Source organism: Phycomyces blakesleeanus (genome assembly GCF_001638985.1).
Source record: "Phycomyces blakesleeanus NRRL 1555(-) unplaced genomic scaffold PHYBLscaffold_6, whole genome shotgun sequence".
NCBI lineage: Eukaryota > Fungi > Mucoromycota > Mucoromycetes > Mucorales > Phycomycetaceae > Phycomyces > Phycomyces blakesleeanus.
The window spans coordinates 666,381-692,578 of NW_017265139.1; the positions used below are offsets into that span (position 1 = coordinate 666,381).

Sequence of the window (26,198 nt, forward strand, 5' to 3'; positions counted from 1 at the left end):
CATAGTTCTTATGAGCCCAGTAGCGCCATGAATTGATGATTCACCACCACGAGAAGAGTTATACTTCAGGTTGTTGATATCGCTAATTCTCAGCTTTCTCATTCCCATGACCTTATCTCTTGTAGCTTTCTGAATATCGCGAGTCTTGGCATGGTTTTCTAGCATTGTCTTTGCGATAATTGCATCTTCTAAAGTCAGGAGAGACATTCTTCCCTGGTAAGAAGACGCCAAGTTGTTTGGGGTGATGGGGTGGTTATGACAATGTTCATTGTTACCGCGGGCAGGCAAGGGAAGGTATCTCTGACTCTTATTTTTAAAAGAAAATCTCAATAGGAAGGGGCATCCAGTGAGGGAAGAGTTAGGGGCCTTCTTTCTTTTATCCTCGCTGATGTTACGCTTATCACGATAGGCACCAGCCTTTGAACAAGCAAGGTGAAGTGTTGGAAACTTTCCATCCTTAATTTTGATGGTAAAGTTGTTAGAAAGGGCATACTCGTTTACGGCCTCCAAAACGTTTTGTTTGTCAGGATAACCATTCTCTGAGAATGAGAGAGTTGTTTTAACAGAATACATCTTGTCAATGGGGATAGCGAAGTTGGTGTTCATATTTAATAAAAGAGCACTGTAGTTATATAAGTATTTTTATTGATTCATGTACGCAATGTATGCAATGTATGCAATGTACACAACGTAAAAAAGACATCATATCTTGTTATTTGGAAATATTATTTTTTATTCTTACAACTAAATAATGACTTTAAAAAAGGGGGTGTTTTTATTTTTCCCAGGAAATTGGAATGATCTAAAGATGGGGACAGGGGTGTGCTTATAACGATGGAGCAAGGTGTGCTTATAAATGATGGGGACAAGGGTGTGCTTATAATTTTTTTTTGTAAGGAGGCTGGGCCTCAGAATTTTTTGAGCTTAACAATTCTAAGAGGAAGAGGAAGTCACAATCCTGTTTTTGGGTTTTATATTTTCTATGTGTTTTTGGGTTTTTAAATTATATGTAAAATGAGTGAGTAGCTAGTCTGAAAGAGGTAGGGATAGTTCCGCATGAAAACGGGTGACAAGAGAAGCAGCAGTGACAAGGTCTGATGTACTCAGAAAAGGAGCATCGTCAAACACAAAGGACCAGTGATGGCACCAGATTGCAAGGAGGATACAGCTGACAAGAGAAACGGTGGGAATGTCTGAAGTGAGGGATGGCGGGAGATGGAAGGAAAAAAGAGTAGAATGAATGTCTTGCGTGGAGGGCACATTGCCAAAATGGGTTGACCAAAAAATAGTCCAGGCGGAGAACTTTGGGGGACAAGTGAACAGAAAGTGAGATGTAGATTCCTTGATGTCACCGAATATGAGGCAGGACCCGTCAGGAAAGATGGTAGGGACAGTTTGGTGTAGAACGGAGCAACATGACAGCTTGTTGTGAAGAGCGCAGAACCATAAAGAACGGACAGAATGGTGGATGGGAGCAGACCAGAACGTGCACCATTGGTGGGTGTGGAGAGGAGGGACAGGGTTGTCTGGGGACGGGGTGCAAAGGGTGCGGAACGTTTTGGGTGAGAATGGCTTGCGAGGTATTATGGGAAACATACTGGTGAGGAAGGGGCTGGGGTCCACATGCGACACAATGGGAGAGGAAGGTGGAGGAAGGAGACCATCAAGCAAGGAATGTGGGAGAAGAGAGCAGAAGAAGAAAGGTTTTAAAAGAATGGAATGGTTGTCGACTTGACAGAAGAACTTGGTGATGATGTGAGGGGTGTGCTTATAAAGGATGGGGATGGGGGGTTCTTCAAGACAGGTTATATCCGAGCCTCGGACCAGCAGTCACCTTAAATTGTGCAGTGCAGTTACCCCCCGTCCCCATAGCCAAAAACCCCTCATCCCCTAAGATTGCTGATTTGAATCACAGGGATTTGAATAGTAGCAGATATAAAAATAATAGTATTTTGTCTCTTTAATAAATAACACTCTTACAGTATCTACTTTTCTCATTATTGAGATACTAGCTCATAAACAATTCCGAATACTTCAATATATGAGCTGTAGTTTAAGATTTACTTTTATTAGACATTATAAACTTTTGTTTAAGATTATATTTCAAATCATTGGTCACTTAACAAGTAATATTCATTTAATTAACCTTTAATTATATATAAGTTAGATTTTTTATCTTTTTAATTGTATGATAAATTTATTTTTAATTGAAATTTAATTTATAAAATGATTTTATTAGGTGTTATAACAGAGATAGATTTTATAAAAAGTGTTTTATTGGTTATTATAACAGAGATATGTTTTATAAAAAATGTTTTATTGGTTGTTATACTAAAAATAGTTTGTTGTGAATGAGTATTGATTACTGCTGAATCTGAGAGTAAGTCTGAAGGATAAAATAATATCCTCAGCTATTCCAGTCAAACAGATCTCCCTTTATGGTATTATCTAATACACAGATCATCATACACATAATTGATTATTTATTATTATTACCATGACATGGGATATACAAATACATATACATTATATATATGGCATCATTATATTTCATCTACATATTTCTTTTATTATACAAATACTTAATTGAGAGACTACAACTACAACTATTTAATATTATGAAACATTACCCGAGTATCTGGGTTGGAATACTAAAATATTACCAATAGCATAAATGTTCTTCTTTACCAAACCTCTCGGACTGATCTGACTGGAGAAATATTATATGAATTGGTCTTTCCGGATCTTTCCAGAAGAACAATACTCCTGGAAGATGACTCATCATGATAAAGATTACTTAAGCACACACTGAATTACAAATTAGAAAAACATATAAATATCAGTAGATAGTTCTGTGTAGAAAAATAATCGAATTTTATTATTCTTTACTTTTCTTTTGAAATAAACAACCTATATACGCTCTCACAAATTCTTTTGTCTATATTGTATTTTGCTTTATTTTCTCCCCACAACATAATTAATTACAGTGGTCCCTCGCTAATTTCACGCCCCTTTAATTTCACGCTTCGATAATTTCAAGGCTCTGAAGACCCAACTCGAAAAATAGGGCTTAACTTTCACGATTCTTGTTAATTTCACTTTCACGAAATTTTTTGGTCTTGAATCCTTAAAGGTCTTCTCCAGCATACTCTGTGTATTACATGAAAATGATAGGGTTGGTTTAATAGACAAATGTAGATATTTTTGCCATTAATATGGTAATGATGTAACAATAAAAGTACCAATTGGGTAGTCATCTGATCAAACCTTACAATTAAACTGAACCAAAGACATATAATAAACCAAGTTGGTTTAGTTTGCGGAGAGGTGATAAAGTAATACAAAAAGTAAAAGTCCTCAAATTCGGCTTCTAAAATAACTGGAGGTATACTGACTATTAGTATAAGATAATTTAAAGACTTCTTTGTATGTCATTTTAGTAATAAATACTTTAATACTAATATACCGTCTCATTAGTTCTGGGAAAGTAGAAAACATATAAATGAATACAAATCTCATAATGAAGAGGTTCCTAGAGTTCTTTATTTTTAGAACTATTAGTTCCTATAGACTCAAGCATGAGTGACTCATTTTTATTATATCTTAGTAAGAAAATAAAGAGAATCTGTAAGAGAAAAATAATTATGGATTGAAAGCATTCATAAAGCTGTTAACAAGAACAGTTCTTGTCATTTTAGAAGCCAAACTTAGTATCTTTTACTCTTTGTATTACTCTATCACCTCTCCACAAATTAAACCAACTTGGTTTATTATATGTCTTTGGTTCAGTTTATTTGTAAGGTTTGATCAGATGACTACCCAATTGGTACTTTTATTGTTATATCATTACCATATTAATGGCAAAAATATCTACATTTGTCTATTAAATCAACCCTATCATTTTCATGTAATACACAGAGTATGCTGAAGAAGACCTTAAAGAAAAAAAGGTTAGCCAATCAGACAAGAGCAATATAGTTACAGCTTGGTTTAAATTTTTTTTAATTCTAGCTTTTCATGATTTTGTAATTGACATCAATGTCAAGTGCATTAAGTTTTCATGCCAAACACTGGGTTATCAAGTTGTCATCTAGCTTGATTTTTTTAAAATTTTTTTTTCATTTTTTTTTTAGAAATAAAATAAAACTATATGTGCTATATTTTGATTAAGTTTCCTTTATTAATTGTTTAGTAAAAATTATTTACTTGAAAAATATAAATATAATTTTAATTTGTTTTGTTATAAAAGTTTTTATTATAGATTTTATTATTTCTATCTGTCATTACTATTTATTGTTATTTGCAATTGTTACTATTTATAAACATATTACGAAATCAAGCTTTGACTGTATTTGGTTGCTAACTTTTTTTTTCTATTTTTAAATGAAGAAAAATATATTTCTTATAGAAAATTGTTTTATTTTATTTAAAAAAGAATAAATTTTAAAAAGACTTGAAGAAGCTGGTGACTTTAGTTTGCTTTGAGTTCGCAGTTTTCTGGAACTTGTTTCAAAGACCTTCAACCTTACTGACGAAGTCTCTGTCAATATCTTTGTCTTTCAAGATATCCAAAAGCATGCAAACACACTCAAACTTTTCCGAAGCAGAATAAGTTCTCAAAAAAAACTCCTGATTCCACTTCAGCAGTTTCTTTATTGCTGTTGTTGGCTGCATTTTCGTTGGCGTCATATTCTTCCATCACAATATCTGCAATCTCATTTTCATTGACTACTCTATGAGTGCATTGTCTCTCATAGAGTGGATCAGACTCATTTGTTGGGCAATCTTTCAGAGACAGAAGACCTGATCCAGCAATTTTGTCCAGGGTTTCTTGTAAACCCTCGACAAGAACCTCTTCAGCCAGACTTTGCTGAATCATAGCCTGGTTTACATCTATAAATTATATTTAGAATATTAAGAAAGTGGAATTGAAAGATTATACTACTATTATAACCAATAAATTGTTTTACTACTACCTTCACTATCTTCGTCTTCAATAAAGCGAAAGATTGTTGCATTCCAGCAGTTCTCAATAGTCTTTGCTGAGACAGATTCCCAAGCCTCTCTTATTTATTTCATGACCCACAATTGATCAATTTCAAAGATTTTATCAATTGGCCCGATTTTATCTTGATTGCCATTTTGAATCATGCCAATGTATTGATATGTCTTGCCATACTGCTTACACTTGAAATAAGCCTTGAATGCCCGAATAATACTACCATCCAATGGCTGAAGGTGGGAAGTGGTGTTTGGTAACAAAAAAAGAAGCTTGATGTTTGTAGATGTATAATCAACTATATGACCAGAGAAATTGTTGAGAATCAAAAGAACTTTGTGCTTTTGAGCTTTCATGGCATGATCAAAGCAACGGAGGAAAACATGAAAGATTGATCTTGTCATTCAAGCATTGGTATTGTAATGACACATGGAGAATCAATGATCACTTGCTTCTTGCTTCTTGTTGTTCTTGTTGAAGCAGTTTGGTCTTCTTGCATGCCCAATCAATAGTATATCAGACCACTTGTCCATTCCATCCGCATTACACAAGAGATCTACAGTCAAGTGCTTCTTGTTATCTTTCCAACCAGAAAATTTCTGATGAGAAATTGTTGTTCTTGGTGAGGCAGCATAAAAGAGTGCTGTTTCATCAAAGTTATATATGTCACAAGCACTATATCCCTCTATCTTCTCTTTGATGGCAGCCATGTCAATCTGAAGCAATTCTATATCAGTAGAACCAGCCTCACCATGAATTCGATTCATTTTAATGCAATGATGCTTTCCAAACTTCTCCATCCAGCCTTGAAAAGCACTAAAGTCTTTAACGCCTATTCTTTCAGCAAAAATAGTAGCTTTAGTCTTAATCAATTCCTAAGTGATGGGAATCTGATTATTTTCAGCAATTTTGATCCAAAGAATCACTGCTTCTTCAATTTGCTATAGTTGTGTGACAATATAATAAGATTAATTTTATTTTTTATATGGAGCAAAAATGCATAATATTGAGATATATAGTCGCGGAACAGAAAATTTGGTCGTTTTATATTTCCGCTATTTATTTCATAATACACCCTTACACTTCACTTTACTCAATCTGCTAAATTCAATAAAATCTTTTTAATATAATACCTAGACAACGAAGCAGTAAACCTCACAAGTCATTTGAAAGGCTTTCAGAAGTTGAAAAAGGAATCTTAATTGGACTTCATGAAGATGGCATGAAGATTTCTGACATTGCAAGAAAAAAGGGAATACCAAGAACTACTGTCATGCGTATCATAAAAAAATACAACGAAACTGGATCTGCTACTAATAAGAAGCCAACAGGAAGACCTTCTAAATTAACTGCTAGAGATAAAAGATATCTCTTCTTGGATGTCAAATGGGATCGCCATCAAAACTTGGTTGAGATGGCAGACTTGATTAAGGAAAAGACTGGAAAAAAAGTCAGTACAAAAACTATCAGCCGAACGTTGCACAAGATGAATCTAGCCTACCATGTAACCAAATCAAAGCCTCTTCTAACTAAGGAGCACATTGCGAAACGTCGTGCTTGATATAGAAAAATAAAAGGTTGGAAAAAACAGTGGGATACTATCATTTGGACAGACGGAGCAACCTTTACCCTTTTCAAGAAAAATGGTCATAGTCATATATGGCGGGAACCAGGAGAGAAATATCATCCAGACTGCTTGACTCCAAAGGTTCTAGGAAATGGAGGTTCTGTATTGCTTTGGGGATGTATTTGGTCTGGAGGAGTTGGACAACTGGTTATGCTTAAGGGTAACATGAATGCCCCATTGTACAATGAAGTTCTGGAGAAGGAATTCATGCCCTTCTACCAAAGTCTTCCTAATGTAGAAAAGGGAGACTATCTTTATCAAGAAGATAATGCGAGTTATCATAAGGCTACCTTGGCAGAAAAGTTCAAGAAAGACCTTGAATTGAAGATTTTGGAGTGGCCTCCTAACAGTCTGGACTTAAGTCCAATTGAAAATATCTGTGGTCTTCTTGATAACAAAATCCGTGCAAGACGACCTCAGCCTACCACATTGCAACAATTGGAAAATGCTTTGCAAGAAACGTGGAAAGCAATTAGCATAGAGACTTGTATGACGTTTTGCCTTAATATGCAAAATCGTCTATCTGAACTTAAGATGTGTAAATTTAGATCAATCTCTTATTAAAGCTTTTTCAATTTTTTTTTCAATTTATCTATTACATCTTATACAGTTATCTGTGAGAGTACCAGAGATTTATAGAACTTTACTATCTTTTATCAGAAATTTAAAGCTACAATATAAGTTGAAGAGTCTTGGCGGGAGTCAAAAATGATCAAATATTCTGTCAGAAGTCTGTATTACATACAGGCCATTTTCCCTTTCTAATGCACTTTCTGTTTTTTATGTCAGCTTGCATTATCAAGCCCTGGTCTCCTCTCTTTAAAATCTTTGATATTGTAGAAGCATCAGGAGCTTTTTGAAGGCCAAAGATTTCCTTTGCCCATTCAGCCAGTTGGGGGTTACTCATAGATGGCTTTTTCTTTTTCATATCACAAATCTCAAGGTGATTTGCAATATTAAGTGAAATGTTTTTTTTGCTCATTTTTATTGTTTAGTTCTGGATTTGATAGATTTCATTAAAGTATCAAAAAAAATTGAAAATTATATTAGATAAGTATTATATAATAAGCTAAAAGCATACCAAAAAGCTGTTATTATTTGATTGAATAAGAATTTGAAACAATAATTAGTTACAAGACAGGGGGGATGAAAAACAGTAATGCAGCCAGAGGTTATATTTAACTAGAATGAATTTAAACAGAGGATTGAAGCATATCAAATCATTACTTGATATATATTTTTTCTATTAAAGAATAATGTAAACTCCGCCCATAGTTGGTGGAAAATATATACTCCAAACTCGTTAATTTCACTCTTCGATAATTTCAAGGCACCTGGCTTTCCCTAGGCCTTGAAATTATCAAGGGATCACTGTATATACAAATTTTACTGACCAGATATTATTTTATTTACTACATATTTTATTCATAATTAATATACAGTCAAAACTCAATATAGTGATATAGATGGTTGACAGCAATTTTATCACTATCACTATATCAAACAAGTTTTTTTCTTATACCACACATTATTTAGTGATATTTCTAATGCTGCTATGAGTGACTACTGTTTTCTAATAGGATTTATAATACTGTTGTGTCTAAGAATAATCCCACCCATATCTCAGCTGTAACTAGTACTCTGGTGTTTTTACTGTCTGCATCTCTCAATGCATGGATCATTTCTCTGTGTCCTTCTGTTTCTGTCTCTGTCTCTGTGTCTGTCTCTGGCTCTGTCTTGTGCTGTTGTAGTATGCATAAGCTTACATATACCACAACATGTTCTACCTCTAGCTTTCTCTATCTCTCAATATTTAGTATAAATACTTGCTCAATTGCTATCAATAAAAGACCATCTTTCTTAAGTTCATAATCTTCGTCTCCCAAGCCTAGTTGCCTAAAACTAGCCTTATATCTCTACATAACTCCGCAGAGTTATTACAGTACACTATATCCAAAAATTATTGGCCCAAAAATAAAAACAAATTTGGTGCAAAATAAAAAATTATTTGATATAAAAATGGAATGCACCAAATGCATCAAATGCACTAAAAAAGATGAATTAAGCAGAGAAATGATAAAAATTGCACCAAATTTCATCTTTATTTTTGCACTAAATAATTTTTTATTTTTGCATCAAATTTATTTTTATTTTTGTACCAATAATTTCTGGAAAGAGTGTATTCACTGTAAGAAATAGCAAAAATTAAAATCCCAGCCTGGCTAAAAGAGAACGTCTATATTTTCTGGTAGATGGTAAAGTATTAACCAAAATTGAGGCTTATCTACCAGAAAATAAGACAAAAAATACAACTACCAGAAAATAAAAAATGCGATAATTTACTAAGTCGTTTTGAAAGTTGTTTCAATTTACAAAACATTTCTTTGAGAAAAAAGCTAGATAGTTATAATTCTATTCTTGTGTATGAGATCTGCGAAGATGAACGTCATATTTGTTTTTTATAGACTGAAAGACTTGTAGAGAGCGTTGATATACATCAAACAAAGTCTGACCATTATCTTCAGTCATATACTGTTGCATAGTCAGTAGATCTTGGTTTGCATACTGAAGTGTTTGATTGATGTCAATACATTGCTGTATAAAAGCAGATGTACGACTGATAGTTGGTGTGATTGTGACTGTTTCAGAGGTAGAGACTGGCTGTATTACGTTTGTACTTGTGACAGAAGGTGGAGAGAAGTAGAGAGATCGGTTTGTATGCATTTTAAGCAAATACATATGCTTACAAGGTTTATATCTTCGCTGATAATCAAAGCAGGTGCACGAAATAATCAAGTTTGGCTTTTCAACCTGAACAACATATGCTGTATTTTCATTTACAAATGACTGAACTTGCCAATTTACATCTTCTGCAGTACCAGAAGCAACAATCATCATTTTCCTGTCATCATCATCAACTTCTTTAGCTTCCATCTCACGTATTCTTTGTTGTCTAGTAAAAGAACTCATTGGACCATTGTTTGACATAACATGTTCATATTCTTGGGTAAGATAATACTCAACATCATGTACTAAAACAAAAACAAGCTTATCAAGTCTCTTGTTTCTAGATCTTTTCATGAAAACTGTTTTTAATTAATTGTGCCAGAACTCGATATAGTTATTTGTGAGCATATGGGAGAATTGTCATTCATGGTATGCTCTACTCCAGATCTTAAACTTTGCTTCTGTGCACCAGTTTCTCTCAAAGTAATCCAAGAAGCTTTCTTGGTCATCAAAGTCTTCTTTAAACTGTATAATTTTATGATGAAACTCGTCTATGTCTTCTTCATAAATGATCTCTTGCAGAGACTTCATCATCACACCATGTAAAATTTGTGTCTCTGATGGTAAGGATGCAGGAATCTTCACACTGTCAGATAACTTTCGGTTCCATGCTTGAGTTATATGAAAGATGCAAAATTGAATGGATGTTGCAGGGAAAGTTGTCTGAATGGCATGAACTTCTGCTGCACAACAATCAATAGTAATTTGCTTTGGGTCAACAAGCAAAGAAGATCTCTTCAAAAACTGCAGCTACTGCACAATGGGGCTTACATCTCGATCATTGGTTACCATAAAGGCAACAGGTCATCCTCTACCAATATCTTCATCATGCACCAAAAGAGTATAAAGAATCTTATTCACGTTGCTAGAGATTGCATGAGTAGCATCCAAACAAAAAGAAGTTGTGGTTTTCATTTTTTCTTGCTGAACAAGTGACATAAAACCATATGCAAAGGCTGATATATCTGGAGAATATGAAGTGTTTGCCTTAAAGATGTTGAAGTTTAAGGCAGGAAGTTTGTTGTTCATCCAGATTAAGAAAGAAGTCATTTGGTCTTTGTCAAAATGATACAGCTTTTTATTGATCTATTACAGAAATATATTAAAGTAAATGCTATAAGATATATTATTTTTAAAGCTTACTTTGTTCATCAAATTCCAGATATCATAATAATTAACTTTTCTTTCAGACTTTCTATCATATTGATCTACAGCTCTCAACATATCAATTCTAATTTGACTAGCAGATTTTGACGACTGTTCTAATTGTTGAGCCAACTCGTGAAGATATTTCTTTGCAAGAGGAAGGATGCAAATGTCACTATGCATATTACCAGGAGTATGCTCTACATGATCTTTTGTAACAACAAATTCATAAAACTCGGGTGTCTTAAGGAATCCTTTCACACAAAGAAGAGCAGGACACTTGTTTTTCTTTGTTTGCTTTTGAACCACACGCAAAGCTGCCTTAGATTCATAGGTTCCCCAACGATGACAGGAATACTCCTGAGAAAAACACAACTTAATACCAGTTGCTTTGGCTTCTTCAGCAGTAATGTTGGTGGGTTGCTTATTGGTGTTGCAAATGACCTACTTGACTGTACAAGCTTCCCCAATCTCTGTTAAACATTCTTTCCACTCAGATGTTTTTACTCTAATAATATTTTCTAATCTAAGTGTCATCACTCCTGGAACAGAAGAGCATTCCAAGGCTTGGGAGATTGTTGCCAAAGTGTAAATGGTTTTGTTAGATTGAGTGTTGTTGATTGACATATTTGGTGAGAGTATGTATTTTAATAAAATGTGTAATTTAATAGATATAGAATATCTGTTTCAAATAAACAATTCAAAAACAAAGAAAAGGATTGGCAGTCACCATTTCGGTTAATATTTTATCATTTACCAGAAAATATAGACTTTCAAAACTGATATGGACGTAGATCAAATTGAAGAATATGTTGAAGGTAATAGTATTTTATTTTTTATAACTAATGCGCACTCTATTTAAACTCAGTACCAATAGATGACAATTACTCTGTTGGTGCATCCTCACCAGAGCAGTATGTCCATACCTACTTACCTCTTTTGGTAGAAGAATCTCTTTTTGAAACAGAGAAGTATACTTCAGAGTATGAGTCTGAATATGAATTGTCGGATGAAATTGAGCCAGAAGAGCAAGACAGAGAGGAAGAACAGGGTAATTATTAAAAATAAATGATAATTAAAATGAATTAACCTGGATCAAACCAAGAGAACAAAAATTAATACTATATCATGATAATCTATAGAGTCTACAGCAAACCTCCCAGAAAATCCTTGGCATAGAGTAATTGCCATTTTCACTGTGATGTTTATTTCGACTTTCATTGTGGATGATGGCGCTGTGATCTTGATCACGTTCATCAATACAATACTTGAATATTACAGAGAGGATTTCCGACTTCCTATAATTATTCCTGATCTGAAGAAAATTACATGATACAATGACTTGATGAATGGGGTGTCCAATTACGTAGCATGCAGCGATTGCCACACCTTGTATGACTACAGCAACACCACACAAACATATTGCAATTTTAGAAGAGTCGGCAGCAAGACCTTTTGCGGAAACAATCTTTACAAGCACAGTATAAGAAATACAATGATTTCTAAGCATATGTTCATCTACAACTCGTTGACAGCTTCCTTGAAGAAATTGTTCATGTGTCCTTCTTTCAAAAAGAATATCAATCAGTTGAATCGCAAGCCAAAGGTTGATGGCACTTTATTTGATGTTTACGATGGGAAAATGTGGAAAGAGTTTGTTGATGATGAAGGTGCCCAGTTTGTTGCAAAGGAATGTTCATTGATCTTGACATTAAATATTGATTAGTTCCAGCCCTTTGATGGGGTGACATATTCTTGCAGTGCCATATATCTCACAGTAAACAATCTGTCAAGAGAAGAGCGCAACAATGTCAAAAATGTTATCCTTGTGGGGTTAATGCCTGGACCCAAAGAAGCAAGTACTGAGGAGATCAGTAACTATTTGCGTCCTCTTGTTGACGAGCTCATAGTTCTCTACAAGGGTATAACAGTAAATACCTATGACTGCCCTGGTGCTCTTATTCATGCTGCTTTGCTGATAGTTGCTTGCAATATACCAACTACAAGAAAAACGTGTGGGTTCACCTCCCACAATAGCACATGTGTGTGTAATAAATGCAACCGCCATTTCAAACGCATTGATGGATCCACTATTGTTAACTACTCTGGGTTTAAGTTTTCCGACTGGGTAAGCAGAACCAAGGAAGAGAATATTGAGCATGTCATAATGTGGAAGAATGCCAGAACACTAGCAGAAAGAAAGCAACTGGAGGTTGAGAATGGCGTTTGTTGGTCCCAGCTCCACTGACTCATGTATTTTGAACCAGTGCGTGCAACAGTAATCGATCCCATGCACAATCTTTTCCTTGGGATGGCAAAGCGCATGATGGACAATTGGATCGCATGTGGCTTGCTTGACAATAATGATCTTGCAGAGATGCAGAAGGAAGCTGATTCAATGACACTCCCAATGGGGTATACAATTTTCCAAACAAAGATCGGAAAAGGATTTTCATTTATGAAGGTGGATGAATGGAAATCCTGATGTCTGGTATACTCTCCTGTTCTGCTGAAGACGCGCCTGCCAAGTAATCTTCTTGTAAACTGGATTCATTTTGTTGATGCATGTAGGGTACTCACAAAGCCAGCCATTACTGAAGAAGAGATTGCTAAAGCCCATGTCAGTTTGAGAAAATTCTGCTGTGGTTGTGAAACAATGTATAAGCTTGACTTACTGTTGCCAAACATGCATCTTTATCTTCATTTGAAAGAATCGATTCAGGATTTTGGACCAATCTACAGTTTTTGGTTGTTTAGTTTTGAGTGCTTCAATGGTGTCTTGAAAGGATTCCAGACAAATCAAAAGAGCGGCTTTGAGAAAACATACATGAAGAAGTTCATTAAGAACTCTTCCAAGGGTGATTTCTATCACACACATCTCAGCACCATTACCAACCCCTCTTACATTTCTCTCTTCAGCAAACTTACCAACTGTATAACCAGCACAATTCCATCTGGCAATCATCAAAACTTGCCATAATTCTTTCATCTTCCATCATTCCTGGAATCCGCCACCAATCCAGAACAACAAACATTTGGTAACAAGCCTCTTCCACCTTCCGCCTTGCCACTGGCTTTAAAAGAAGCAACAACAATAAGAAAAGCAGAATACGACTGTCTTTTAAAGTTCTACAAGATTGAGTATGATGATGAGACTCTGTGTAGTGCAAAAACTATGCTAAGGCACAGAATATTTGTCAATGACAGAATTCAAAAGATTGCATCTATCAATCTTCTTGGACAAGTCTATAAAGGCGGTGAAGGCTTGATCATGAGAGGGTCCTATATACAGGCCAAGTATATGGAGACCAACAATAATAGTAAAGGGATATACGCTGGTCATATCAAGTATCTTTTTACATACAATTTTACACCCAATCCTATCTACACCAACTTCCATGCTTGTGACAATCCCAAACATATATTTGCTTTTGTTGAATGGTACCAAATCCCTTGCCATCAGCCAAGAATTAATTAAGGTATTGAGTTGTATGACGCAACGCTTTTAAAATATGACTATGACAACATTCTGCCTGTCTACCGCATATTGTCACCAATTGCAATTGGAAGTCATGTGTCTGGTAGTGGTGCAGCAAAAGTCATTGTTATTCCTCTGCCAAGAAAGCTGTACGCTTAATAAAATACTCTATCTTTTTTTTAAATAATAATAATATAAGACAGAGTTCATAGACATAAAAAGAGATGTGGTAAAGAATGCAACTAAAAAGACAGAAATTTTATTATACGCGTTTTGACCACGCAGGCATTTTTGTAACCAAGCCACAAGGAATTGTCTTGTGTACCAACACATGACTCCGCGACTTCAACTGTGTTGCTCTTTTTCCCAAGTCATCTCTGGCAAGATTGTCAAGAAAGTCAAACATGGCATTCAACTATAAATATATATATACATCAGAAATCAAACAACAGAAAAAACCATTTTATATAAAACATTACCTCATCACTATACCAATCAGGACGAGATGCAACAACAGAAGTGTTGGTTTCTGTCTCATCACCAGACTTTGTGTCTCTATAAAAAACGTCATTGTAATCCCGATTAAACTTTTTGGTAACTGCATAGTTATGCTTTGTGTATGTTCTTTTTCTCCTTTTATTAAGCTACAATATATATATAATATATTAAGTGTACTTGTCAAAATTGAATTATTATAAATAGAAATATTTACAGCAGTCTTTCTATTTTCTCTTCTGTTTGAGGTAGTGTTTGTCTGTATGTCTTCTTCAGTAAGCTTACTGGCAGCCAAGCAATTGTAATAGCTGTTTACAATAATACCACATAGCTTTTTTGGTGGTATCATGGCTGCTACAGGTTGATGATGAATGTAAAGCATCAAATCACTTACAAGATTCTTATTAAACTCGTCAGACAAACCAATATTGACATCCCAAGTTGGTTTATCATTATTCTCTCTAATCAACTCCAAATCATCCATTTTGAGATTAATATTTCTTAACCGCCCCCAAATAATACTCTATTAAAGATATATTGATGTTAGATTTAAAGGGAGATTTTTTTTACAATTTTAGTATTTGAGCTTACTGAAATCTTTGGGTGTCTTGAGCTGCTTATGATGTCCTGAGAATCCATATCAGAATCCAGAACAGCTTGCATGTCAGTCGATTGAGCACCCATCTGGCATTGTACTGTTCCAATAATTAGTCTATTAGAAAACAATATAGTTTGTGTTTAATTACCTTTCAATTCACTAACATCGGAACTAACAGCTGTCATTTTGGCATTGAGTGTAGCAAGAAGACTGACTACATCATTAAACTCTGACACTGGAATTGACATATTGTCTGGTCTAGAAGCAATCATTGGATTAGACAATCCTATACGGCTAGTGTTGACTGCATTGATTAATGGCCTAGATGCTGATTCATTGGTACGTGCGTTCTGGTTGATGTTAGTTCTTGGAGCCATTATCTGTATTTTTATATAATAAAATTATAAGTTTCTGGTATATATTGCTTGATATTTCTATTTTAATAAATTTTTAAGAGAGTAGTTTACATGTAAAGAATTTTAGAGTAATTGAGTGATTGAACAATTATGTTAATGATTAAGCGAGCAAGTTGAGCAAGTACATGAGTGTGTAAATACATCTTTTAAATGATTGAGAAGATCGAAATATATATTTTGAAAAAAATTGAGCTAGAAAACAACCTCTTTAGGTATATAGTAAGTAACAATTGTTTTATGAAACATATAAAGCTATAATTAGTAGACATTTTTTTTAAAGTAAGAGAAACAGTCTAATAACTTTTTCAGAGTCTATGGCTTTTTCAAACACTGTTTTTTATTTTCCCATCTTTTTCTGTTTTTCTCTACTCTTTAATAATATTAATAAAAATAACACTCTTTTAATCCTACTATGTTTCACTTTAGGCACCTTTAATATATACATATGATGCAGGTGTCTTTCATTATACAAGAGGTACTTTACCATTAAATATATCATTATTTTACTAACTATAAATTACTTTAAATAGACATTACATATATTTCTCTGATATAACCAGTGCAGACAAAAAAACAAAAACATATTAGTGACATGTATGTATATATCTATATAAGCAGTTTTTTCCCAGTATTAAAAACAATATCTAACATCTACTTTAAATATAGCTCACCCTTACTTTACATATGGTCAGTAAAAACAAGTCATTTAAAGAATATAAGGGTATGTGTTATTTATTTTATTATTGTGTTGTTTTTATTTTGTTTTGTTTTTTTATATCAGCATTCTCACTCTCTTTTTTTTATAGTTGAAATCGTTCTTCACATTCTTATATGACTGGTACTCAAGGATAAGACAAGTTCCTTTAGTAAATATGTATGTATATGTTTTATATTCCTTTCTTTGTAATATATACTTGAATGACATATTGGCTCATAGCTTTTGATAATGTAAATCTGTGTTTTATTCCATTATTAACAAATTACTCTAACAGTATATAAGTATTTTTCTACTCCCTTTAATCAAATAGCTTCAGTAAGCATATATACTCACTACCCAAGTTTATTAATTCAAAAAATTCTAAAACAAAATTTATAAGAAGTACAATATAACAGATTAGTGTATTAAATAGTAATACTATATAGACTTTTTATTATTGCCAAAAAAAAGCTTTTTTTATTCAAAATAAAAACAAATAAAAAAACCATTTTTCAAAACAAAACAATATCCAATTGAGAGACTCGTGCTTAGCATTTGCACCTATGAGAATTTTTTCTTTGATTCATTTAGCCAATAAACATTAAAGAAGTGCTCTGTTATTATGCCTGTTATTACAAAAACAAGGTCTACATCAAATTACAGGTGTTATCAGTGGTAGATAATACATTGTTCTGCATTTGAAATAGTCTATATAATTGATCCCCGAGAACAGTTGATACACAGACATTACACTTAAACTCCCGGTTTTTATTTTTGGAATAATATAATATTCAATTATTTTTGACACTTTATTCAATAACTTGTCAACTACGATTTCCTTAATATTTACAAGTAATTCATTTTTATGTGACAAAATATCCCAATAATCAAGACCTATTATTAGAGTGTTTCAGCAGTTTTAGATGTTTAGATTTTACTTTTGCGGTGATTTAATACAATGACCAATGACATCTAATATCTAAAAAATCAATTGAGTGCCCTTAACAGTTACATATAATATAGACTTACTATATTAGAATATTTTAGATGAAGATATCTATAGATGAAAGCATCTACAGATGTAGAAATCGAGATTTAACATTACTTTCAGATGCTATATTATTAAATAAATATATTCTATATGAAATCTTAATTTAAATAAATTAATAAACGTAACTGTAAAATACATCTTTCTTACCCTTACATTTCTAATTTAAAATATGAGCACCAAGAACTGTATGTCTATATATATAAAGTATATGTCTTTACAAATACATAATGTACTCATATAAGATTATGTAGTCATTTCCAGAAGAAGAACATTCAAACGCTGGGATAATGATAATGGTGATAAGCCATCATCCATCCAGATTCTCATTAATTGGCTTACTGATGTAAGCAACTACTCTCGCTGGAAAGGTGGTGATTCTAGTGGGAAAACAAAAGAGGTTCTTTGCTCGGAAATCAGAGAAATCATGGTCGAGAATGATATTACCAACTGGAGTAATGGTGATATTTGCAGCAAGATTCAGTACTTGCATGATAAGTTTAAGGATGTCACCGACTTTCTAAATGGAACTGGGCAAGGCATTCTGAATGATATTAATGAGAGTTGCAAAACTCCAGAGGAAGCTGCAAAGACACTTGAAGGTATACTTGTATGCTCAATTTATATATCAATAAAAGAATGGCTCCTAATAAATAATAAATCTTTATTATGGTTGTTAGAGAAAGTAAAGCAAAAATGCACTTACTACTATGACCTTAAGTGTGTAATGCTTCACAGACCATCAGTTAACCCACCATTTCCAATGACAAGTGGTGACCCAATTGATGTCTCTGGGGTGTACAAAGAGGCTCGTAGTCATGAAGAAGTTGAAGCTGAAGATAAAGTAGAATTTGACGCAGAAGTTCAAGATGATAAACAATTGGACAAAACACTTCCAGTTTATCATCTGTCTGCCACGTCTTCCGGTTCCCAAAAACCTTCCAAGTGGGCCAGACAAACGATTGATGCAAGCATCTCAGAGATTGTAGAAGAGTCTGTCAAGCTGAATCATATTCACGTCGAGCTGATACAGAAGAAGTTTGAATCTGAAGCCAAAGTTAATGAAAGACAGCTTCGCCACCAGGAGATTGCGCATGAAGACAGAATGATAATGGAGAAGAGGCGGCTGAACATTGAAGCAAAGCGGGTAGAGAATGAAGCAAAGCAGGTAGAGAATGAAGCAAAGCAGTTAAAGAATGATTGTATTCAAAGCAAGCTTCAATACATTGCTAAGTTGGAGAGTTTAGGACTTTTCAAAGAGTATATATTGAAAAAGTTGGATATAAAACTTTAATAAAACATATTATATACTAGGCAATCAAGATATATAAGAGTAAAAATGCATTTGAGGTTTATTGTTCCAAGATAATGTGCTTTATTCTTTCCCTCTTATCTTTATCCAATTCTACTTGATATAAGTTTTCTCTATACTCATTATCATTCTCATCCTCATTCTCACTATCATTCTCATTAGTATCATCATAGGAAAGTCCCCGGAGGTTGGTATCACTACGTTTCAATAAAAGGTTGTGTAGGATACAGCAACATCTAATCCATATCCCAATCTTAGCCACATTGTATTTGTTTTTCAAAGATCTGTAAGCTTTTCAAGGATTGGAATCTCCCTTTCAGAATACCAATGCAATGTTCAATCTTGACCCGTGCATTGGCATGCTTGTAGTTAAATTGCTTGTTTTCTGCTGATATCAATCCATTTTGTGGCCTCTTGTAGGTAGGTATAATGATACGACTTGGTGCATATGCTGAATCCTCCAACAGGTATTGATCCCCATAAAAATATTGGCCAGGATTTCTTGCCATATGTGTATTTGCAAATACACAAGCATCATGAGAGCACCCTGGCCATTCAGTAGGACAATATCTTATAACCTTTTTGTCATCACATATAATGGTTGCTGAAATACAGTAACAAGACTTTTGACTGTAAAAGTCCTCTCCTTTCCAGATTGGCTTATATTCTAGGCCAATCAAGATTCCATCTACAAAGCCCAGGCAAGAAGGGAAGCATGTTGTCTCTTCAATTCTTCTACTGATACTGCTACGGTCTAACTGATCAGGCCAAACCACAGTGCTAGTCTCTAATGACATTATGGCGGTGAGAAATCTTTCTGTATAGTGGCAAACTGATCCTTCTATGCAATGAGATATATATAAGTATCAAGGTATGTACACTGCATATAATAGTTGAAAAACAGTAAAAGTTACTACTGATACACATTGATTGTGCAGTGCAACCCACAGAAGCGTCATTTCCATGTGTACCTAGCCGCTCTAAGGCCACCATCAACTGAATCATTGGTTCTGCCTGCTTCTTGTGGGGATCACTTTTGAAAACCCAATGGTTCTTTATCATTCTAAGTATTATATGGAAGGAGTCTTTATTCATGTGGAATTCCTATCTGAATTGGTCATCATCTAATTGATATAGAAGCCAGTCTATTCTGCTTGGAGCATGTGGAATATGGAGTTTTGGGGAAAGGTATATGTTTTCAAGCACAATCTGATACATTAAAAGTTCAGGGATGTCCTTAACAATATTTAATATGGATATATTCAGAGAAAGCTGTCTTTTGATAAGCTTTTTGAGAATGTTCTCTTTCAGATCTCTGAGAATAATCTGTCTATCATTTAATGTAGGCATTCTGAATAAGAGGTCAAGTTGTTAAAAGAAAACATAGAGAAGAAACGGAGAAAACATAAAGAATATAATCAATTACACTTAAATTTGTTTGTTAAAAAAATTAAATTCCGCAATCTCTAAACCTCAATCTATAAACAACTAACAGTAGTGCCTAGTTGTTTATAGATTGAATATATCTCAAATTTAGATTATTGATATCCAATTGTTTAATAAATTAAATCACCGCAAAAGTAAAATCTAAACATTTAAAACTGCTGAAACACCCTATTATAATAATTCTCAATGATTTTTGCAGTATAAGATATATTATTCTAGCTATTCTTTTAGCTAGAAATCAATTATTATTTTGTATAAATAGTCAAAAAATATATTTAATAAAAAGCATCTTTAATTCTATCTAAAAACTATTCATCAGCTTGATGATCCTCAGTGGTATTGATTCTGCGACTAAGTTACAAATGCCAGAAAAAAATATTAAATTGAGACAAGACAATACAACATACAATTGTTGTTCCCGATCTGGGTTGGTCTTCCTTTTACTATAACAAAGTCAAAAGGTCAAACCCACTGGGGATCAAGGAGTATATGTAAAATCAAAGAGAGGATAAAAGATACCTTTTATTAATATGAATTGAATTGTCTTATATAGTTTTCTAAACTAATACTGCGCATTATCCACAGTAGTTATTATTTATATTTAATTAAAGAAATAGTCATTATACTGTAGTTAATGCTCAGGAAGATATTACTGCGCATAAAGAAGTACTGTGGTTAACTATCTTCAGATTTTATGGATTTGTCAAGTCTCAATCTAGTATTTCTTTTCTGGCACTTGTAACTAAGTCGCAGAATCAATACCACTGGGGATCGTCATGTTTATGAATAGTTTTTAGATAAGAATAAAGATGCTTTTTATTAAATATATCTCTTGACTATTTATACAAAATGATAATTGATTTCTGGCTAAAAGAATAGCTACAATAATATGTCTTAGATGCCTGTTGTCCAGTAATATCTTCTATAAGTATATTCACCATCTTAAACATCTAAAACATATATAAAAGACCAATTGGCAAAGTCAAGATCTTTTATCCTAAAAAGTCAACTCTTACTGGTTGCTATAACTACCAATTTTGTTCACCGATGTCAACTCTGACAGATTCTTCAAAATAATGTCCGACACAATATTGTCGTTCCCGATCTGGGTTGGTCTTCCTTTTACTATAACAAAGTCAAAAGGTCAAACCCACTGGGGATCAAGGAGTATACGTAAAATCAAAGAGAGGATAAAAGATACTTTTTATTGATATGAATTGAATTGTCTTATATAGTTTTCTAAACTAATACTGCGCATTATCCGCAGTAGTTATTATTTATATTTAATTAAAGAAATAGTCATTATACTGCGGTTAATGCTCAGGAAGATATTACTGCGCATAAAGAAGTACTGCGGTTAACTATCTTCAGATTTTACGGATTCATCAAAATAATGTCCAACATCACCCCCTCCCAAAACTGTTGATAGTCCTCGATCAACCCCAGAAGAATCCACAAGGGAAAACGGTAGGGCAGAAGAAGAGTCCAAGGCTAAATCGCGGCACATTTGGGCACGGGCAGGGGTTGGGTGATACCAGGTACGGTCAAAATCATCGGATTTTGCAATTTTTAAACGATCGGCGTGAACCCAGGAAGTATAAGGGACACCTTCCATAGTTGTGAGCTTGTATATATTTTTATCTACATTCTTGTCTATAACTATGTATGGTCCCATCCAGTTATATTCTAAGCCAAATTTGTTTTCATGTCGGAGCAATAAATGTTCACCGATTGCAAATTGGTGCGGTTTCATAATAGAATCCCATCGTTCCTTGTCTTGTTGGCTATTGGTGGCTACTCGAGCATCAGCATTAATGCGGGCTTGTTGCAGATTGCGGAGAAAAGGGATAGCACCATCAGAGACAAGAGAAGGATCATCAGGAATAGCGGTATCCATGAATGGGCATAGAGGATCACCCGGAATACGAGGTTCACGGCCATAGGTCAGGAAGAACGGACTGAAACCAGTTGTTCGGTGTTTCCTAATTCGGCAGGCCCAGAGTGCAGTTTCCAAATATTCGTCCCAGCGATGAATAGCGCCATGTACATATTTTCGTAGCATCTGTTTTAAAATACCATTTAAACGTTCACATTTTCCGTTGGTTCGAGGGTGAAATGCTGATGTTAACTTGTGGTGTAATTTAATCTTTTTAATGTAAAAGCTGAGGATGTGTGACATGAAATTGGCGCCGCGGTCAGTGAGGATCTCGTTGGGACAACCAAAACCCATTACAATTTCTTCATACATGAAATTGGCTATTGCTTCACCCATAGCAGCAGGTACAGCACGTGCAATTGGCCAATTGGTGGCGTAATCTACTGCAATGAGAATCCATCGGTTACCATTTACAGTTGTTGGGAGCTCTCCAATGAAACCTAGATGCCAGCGGGAAAATGGAGGGGGAATATCTAGGGGTTCCATGGGTGCATGGTGGATATTTCGCTTGGCATTGGACACTAATTGACACTGGGGGCACTTTGCAAGCCATTCTTGGATCTGTGTTCGCATTTCTGGCCACCACCAACGTTTCTTCATCAAGTCATAAACTGTTGTCTCACCAGCATGTCCAAACCCATTGTGGAAATTGTTTACCAGATCGGCACGCTTGGTAAACAGAGCAAAACAGATTTCTTGAAATGTGTCACCAATCTTAACCAAGCAGAAAACCTTCTGATCATGAACCACGAATTTCTTGCGTTGTCTGTGTAGCAACTCTTTTATGTCGTCTGGCCACTCATCTTCTGTGCGAGCATAATATTTGGGCCAATCTGAAGTCTGTGATTTGGGCATGGTGTACAGATACTCTGGCTCCATAGACTCAATTGTAGATGCATCAAATTCGGGACCGTCCATTCGAGAAAGTACATCCGGGACACCGTTGTCTTTGCCAGGTTTGTATTGAATAATGGGGTCGTACAACTCGAATTCGGAAATCCATCTTATTAATCGAGGGGTTGGTTTAACTTGGCTACGAAAGTACTTGAGAGGCAGGTGGTCAGTAAAAACAGTAAATGGTTTCCCTTCAATCATACAGCACCAGGTATGTAGTGCGTGCAGTATTCCTAAAAGTTCACGTTCTTGGGCTGGGTAGGAACGTTCAGCACTGGAAAGTTTCTTGGATTCAAATGCCAGTGGTTTCCAGACTCCTTCTTCATCTTCTTGCATCAATACAGCACCGACACCAAAATCAGAAGCATCTGTCTCAATTCGGAAAGGTTTGTCCATATCTGGTGCAAGTAGTACAGGTGCAGTGCTGAGTTTTTCCTTAAGGATGTCGAAGCTGTCTTGGCAAGTGTCAGTCCATACAATTGGTCGTCGTTTAGGTCCTGTTCCTTTGGTAAGATCAGTTAATGGAGCAGCAATTCCAGTGAAACCTGGGATAAAACAGCGATAATGCTGTGCCAAACCAATAAATTGGCGCACTTCTTGAACATTAGAGGGTGGAACCCATTCTTGTATGGTCTTGACTTTATCTGGAGACGGGAGGATACCTTGAGCAGACACATTGAAACCAAGAAATGTCAGTTCCTTTTTGTTAAATTCACATTTTTTAAAGTTGGCAATCAGCTTGGCTTCGCAGAGACGGTTCAAGACATGTCGTACATGTTCTTCGTGTTCTGCTGAGGTTTTACTGAATATGAGAATATTGTCCAAGTAGACCAAAGCGAAGTTGTCTAAACATTCTCCCAGAACTTTGTTCATCAAATGTTGGAAAGTTGGCGGGGCGTTGGTAAGACCAAAAGGAAGGACCAGGAACTCGTATTGACCATAGCGGGTGTTAAACGCTGTTTTTGGCACATCTGAATCTTGAATGCGTACTTGATGGTAGCCACTCTTGAGATCTAGGCTGGTGAAATGGTTGGCTCCACGCAATCGTTCTAGGCATTCGTCAATTCTTGGTAAAGGATGGTTATTGCGGATTGTGACTTTGTTGAGAGCACGATAGTCTACACACATGCGCATTTCGCCATTCTTTTTCTTTACAAATAATATAGGAGCACCCCATGGAGATGAGCTAGGGCGAATGAGACCAAGGTCAAGGAGTTCTTTGAGTTGCTTTTTGAGTTCGTCAAGTTCTCGGGGGCTCATCTTAAAAGGCGGTTTGTTTACAGGGTGTGCATCTTCAGTGTTTATTACATGTTGTACATCTCAACTCGGTGGTAACCCTGGCAAACCGTCTTGGAACACATTGTCAAACTCTTTCACTAGTTTCATCCATTGTTCATTATTGGTTACTTCTTTCTCAGTCTTGATGTGCAGCAAAAAACACTCTACCTCCTCCCTCCGAGAGAGTTTCTGGACTTGCTTTGCAGAAATGAGGTAATTAAGTTGAGGTTTCATGGGGCGGTTGCCATGGGGACGCAGGACAAACTCTTGGCCATCACAATATAAAGACCAGTTATCTCGATGCCAATCAGGAACAGGTTTAGCAGTCTGTAACCATGTGCGACCGAGAATCAAATCGAATTTAGTGGGGAAGATAAAAGCATCAACACTATCAGTATAACCATTAAGAGAAAGTGTAAGTGTGGCTTTCTGGTTAATTTTGATGCTATGCCCTCCAGCGGTTTCAACTGATCGCCCAGGAATATTCGAGACTTTTGTGGCAAGGTGTTTGATCTGGGGTGACACATAGTTTGCACTGGCTCCACTGTCGATGAGAATCAAGATTTGTTGTCCGTGAAGTGTTGCCGCATATAATGGTAAATCTGTGTCCACAGCAGAGTGAAGGTCTTCCAAAAAATGTTGATCGGTGGTGAGACAAGGGTCACAATTTTCTTCGGAAATGGCTTTTTTCTCTTCATTGGTAACAATTTTGTACTGGTCAAAAGTTTCTTTATTACTTAAATGTTCTGTAGGCTCATTACTAATACTGGCCTGTGGAGAGGATTTTTCTTCCATTGTACACAACCGACCTCCCATTATGGTTGTGCTTCGCGAAAACCCTGCTTCTTAAGACGCTCCTCGTCCAACTTCTTGATTGCGGCCAGACGGTCTCTACAATTTCTCTTGAAATGACCGGAGTCACCACACCAATGGCAAGTAGCATTAGTGCGTCTTGGAGGCGGGCGAGACTGGTAGTTGCTGCGACGGTTGTTGATTGCGTCCAGGTCCATGGGCTCGGGTCCACTGTACTGATATTGCTGTTGTTGGTACTGTGGCTGGTACTGCTGCTGGTATTGTTGCGGAGGTGGTACAGACACATAATTGTTCTGGTATCCGAGTTGGAGACCACTGGCATATGCCAAGGCGATGTTACAAGCATCGTCAACATCAACAGGGCGGGCAGCAAGGACATTTCCACGGATGGACGGGTGTAGTCCACGGACAAATTTATCGAGTGCCTCTTCATTGTTCATTCCAGGCAATTCCAATTGAATGTCTTGGAAGGCATCGATATATTCAGCAACAGTCCCAGTCTGGTGTAATCGTGCTAGTCGATCTCTAGAGGTCTGGAGGGAATAAACTGGGCGGAATTCTCTGGTGAGGGCTGCTTTAAATTCGACCCAAGTAGTGGGATGGTCTGTTTTGAGTTCCGTGCGTCTCCACCATGTGTCAGCTCTATCGCGCAAAAGATTTACTGCAAAGTCGCAGGCTTTGGTCGGGGCGAAATTGTAGTACTTGGTGTAACGCTCGACTGCGCGCAGCCAGCCATCTACTACTGCGGCGGAGCGTTCACCTTGGAAACAATCAGGCTGCTTGATTCGTTCGGCACGGGACTCCTGTTGTGCTGTGATTGTTTTCATTGCTTCTGCAACAGTGGCTGCGATTGCTTCAGCGGTTACGGTGGCAGTTTGTGGGGCCATCTCTTCTAGTTCTTTATTTTTTCCTGTTAATGTTGCGGCAAGTTTTTTTGCAAGTTCGGACCACTTTTGTTCTCGTGCAGGAGTGTTCTTGAGTCTCTGTTCTTCAGGTATATGTGGTACACGCCGGTTCTTCTTGTAGTCGTTTACTAGTTCTTTGGGTAACAAGCCCTGGACTCGTTCTTCAATCTCGAACTGGCTAAGTGTCTTTTTGTCAAAATTTTCTTGGTGTCTTTCACCAGGATTCATCAAAGGTCTTTAGGAGGAAAAATAGCTTCAGCTACCAATTGTCGTTCCCGATCTGGGTTGGTCTTCCTTTTACTATAACAAAGTCAAAAGGTCAA

The 26,198-nt window shown here is 35.7% G+C and overlaps 7 protein-coding genes across 7 annotated transcripts; 2 read left to right on the forward strand and 5 right to left on the reverse strand.

Annotated features, from left to right (window-relative positions):
• Nucleotides 1-1,026: 1,026 nt before the first annotated feature.
• PHYBLDRAFT_142944 (hypothetical protein) lies at nucleotides 1,027-5,355 on the reverse strand (the record flags this gene model as incomplete). The annotated part of the gene is made up of 5 exons (XM_018430903.1): nucleotides 1,027-1,793; nucleotides 4,530-4,593; nucleotides 4,640-4,893; nucleotides 4,977-5,042; nucleotides 5,187-5,355. The coding sequence occupies 5 exons, from the start codon at nucleotides 5,353-5,355 to the stop codon at nucleotides 1,027-1,029; spliced, it is 1,320 nt and encodes a 439-aa protein (XP_018294002.1).
• An 81-nt stretch (nucleotides 5,356-5,436) lies between these two features.
• PHYBLDRAFT_110163 (hypothetical protein) lies at nucleotides 5,437-5,799 on the reverse strand (the record flags this gene model as incomplete). Its single annotated transcript, XM_018428153.1, has 1 exon — nucleotides 5,437-5,799. The coding sequence occupies one exon, from the start codon at nucleotides 5,797-5,799 to the stop codon at nucleotides 5,437-5,439; it is 363 nt and encodes a 120-aa protein (XP_018294003.1).
• A 2,410-nt stretch (nucleotides 5,800-8,209) lies between these two features.
• On the reverse strand, nucleotides 8,210-11,186 carry PHYBLDRAFT_59492 (hypothetical protein; the record flags this gene model as incomplete). Its single annotated transcript, XM_018440506.1, has 7 exons — nucleotides 8,210-8,368; nucleotides 8,453-8,542; nucleotides 9,123-9,712; nucleotides 9,794-10,096; nucleotides 10,229-10,499; nucleotides 10,557-11,003; nucleotides 11,067-11,186. The coding sequence occupies 7 exons, from the start codon at nucleotides 11,184-11,186 to the stop codon at nucleotides 8,210-8,212; spliced, it is 1,980 nt and encodes a 659-aa protein (XP_018294004.1).
• A 157-nt stretch (nucleotides 11,187-11,343) lies between these two features.
• Nucleotides 11,344-14,196, forward strand: PHYBLDRAFT_142948 (hypothetical protein; the record flags this gene model as incomplete). Its single annotated transcript, XM_018430904.1, has 10 exons — nucleotides 11,344-11,377; nucleotides 11,437-11,610; nucleotides 11,702-11,810; nucleotides 11,937-12,236; nucleotides 12,321-12,787; nucleotides 12,827-13,023; nucleotides 13,075-13,417; nucleotides 13,503-13,597; nucleotides 13,687-13,963; nucleotides 14,039-14,196. 10 exons carry the CDS (start codon nucleotides 11,344-11,346, stop codon nucleotides 14,194-14,196), a joined length of 2,154 nt encoding a protein of 717 aa, XP_018294005.1.
• A 103-nt stretch (nucleotides 14,197-14,299) lies between these two features.
• On the reverse strand, nucleotides 14,300-15,507 carry PHYBLDRAFT_142949 (hypothetical protein; the record flags this gene model as incomplete). Its single annotated transcript, XM_018430905.1, has 5 exons — nucleotides 14,300-14,452; nucleotides 14,517-14,681; nucleotides 14,750-15,055; nucleotides 15,124-15,227; nucleotides 15,279-15,507. 5 exons carry the CDS (start codon nucleotides 15,505-15,507, stop codon nucleotides 14,300-14,302), a joined length of 957 nt encoding a protein of 318 aa, XP_018294006.1.
• A 1,956-nt stretch (nucleotides 15,508-17,463) lies between these two features.
• On the forward strand, nucleotides 17,464-18,585 carry PHYBLDRAFT_165942 (hypothetical protein; the record flags this gene model as incomplete). The annotated part of the gene is made up of 3 exons (XM_018435329.1): nucleotides 17,464-17,479; nucleotides 17,546-17,893; nucleotides 17,972-18,585. 3 exons carry the CDS (start codon nucleotides 17,464-17,466, stop codon nucleotides 18,583-18,585), a joined length of 978 nt encoding a protein of 325 aa, XP_018294007.1.
• A 2,821-nt stretch (nucleotides 18,586-21,406) lies between these two features.
• PHYBLDRAFT_59498 (hypothetical protein) lies at nucleotides 21,407-26,103 on the reverse strand (the record flags this gene model as incomplete). The annotated part of the gene is made up of 2 exons (XM_018440507.1): nucleotides 21,407-22,031; nucleotides 25,919-26,103. 2 exons carry the CDS (start codon nucleotides 26,101-26,103, stop codon nucleotides 21,407-21,409), a joined length of 810 nt encoding a protein of 269 aa, XP_018294008.1.
• Between the last annotated feature and the right edge of the window lie 95 nt (nucleotides 26,104-26,198).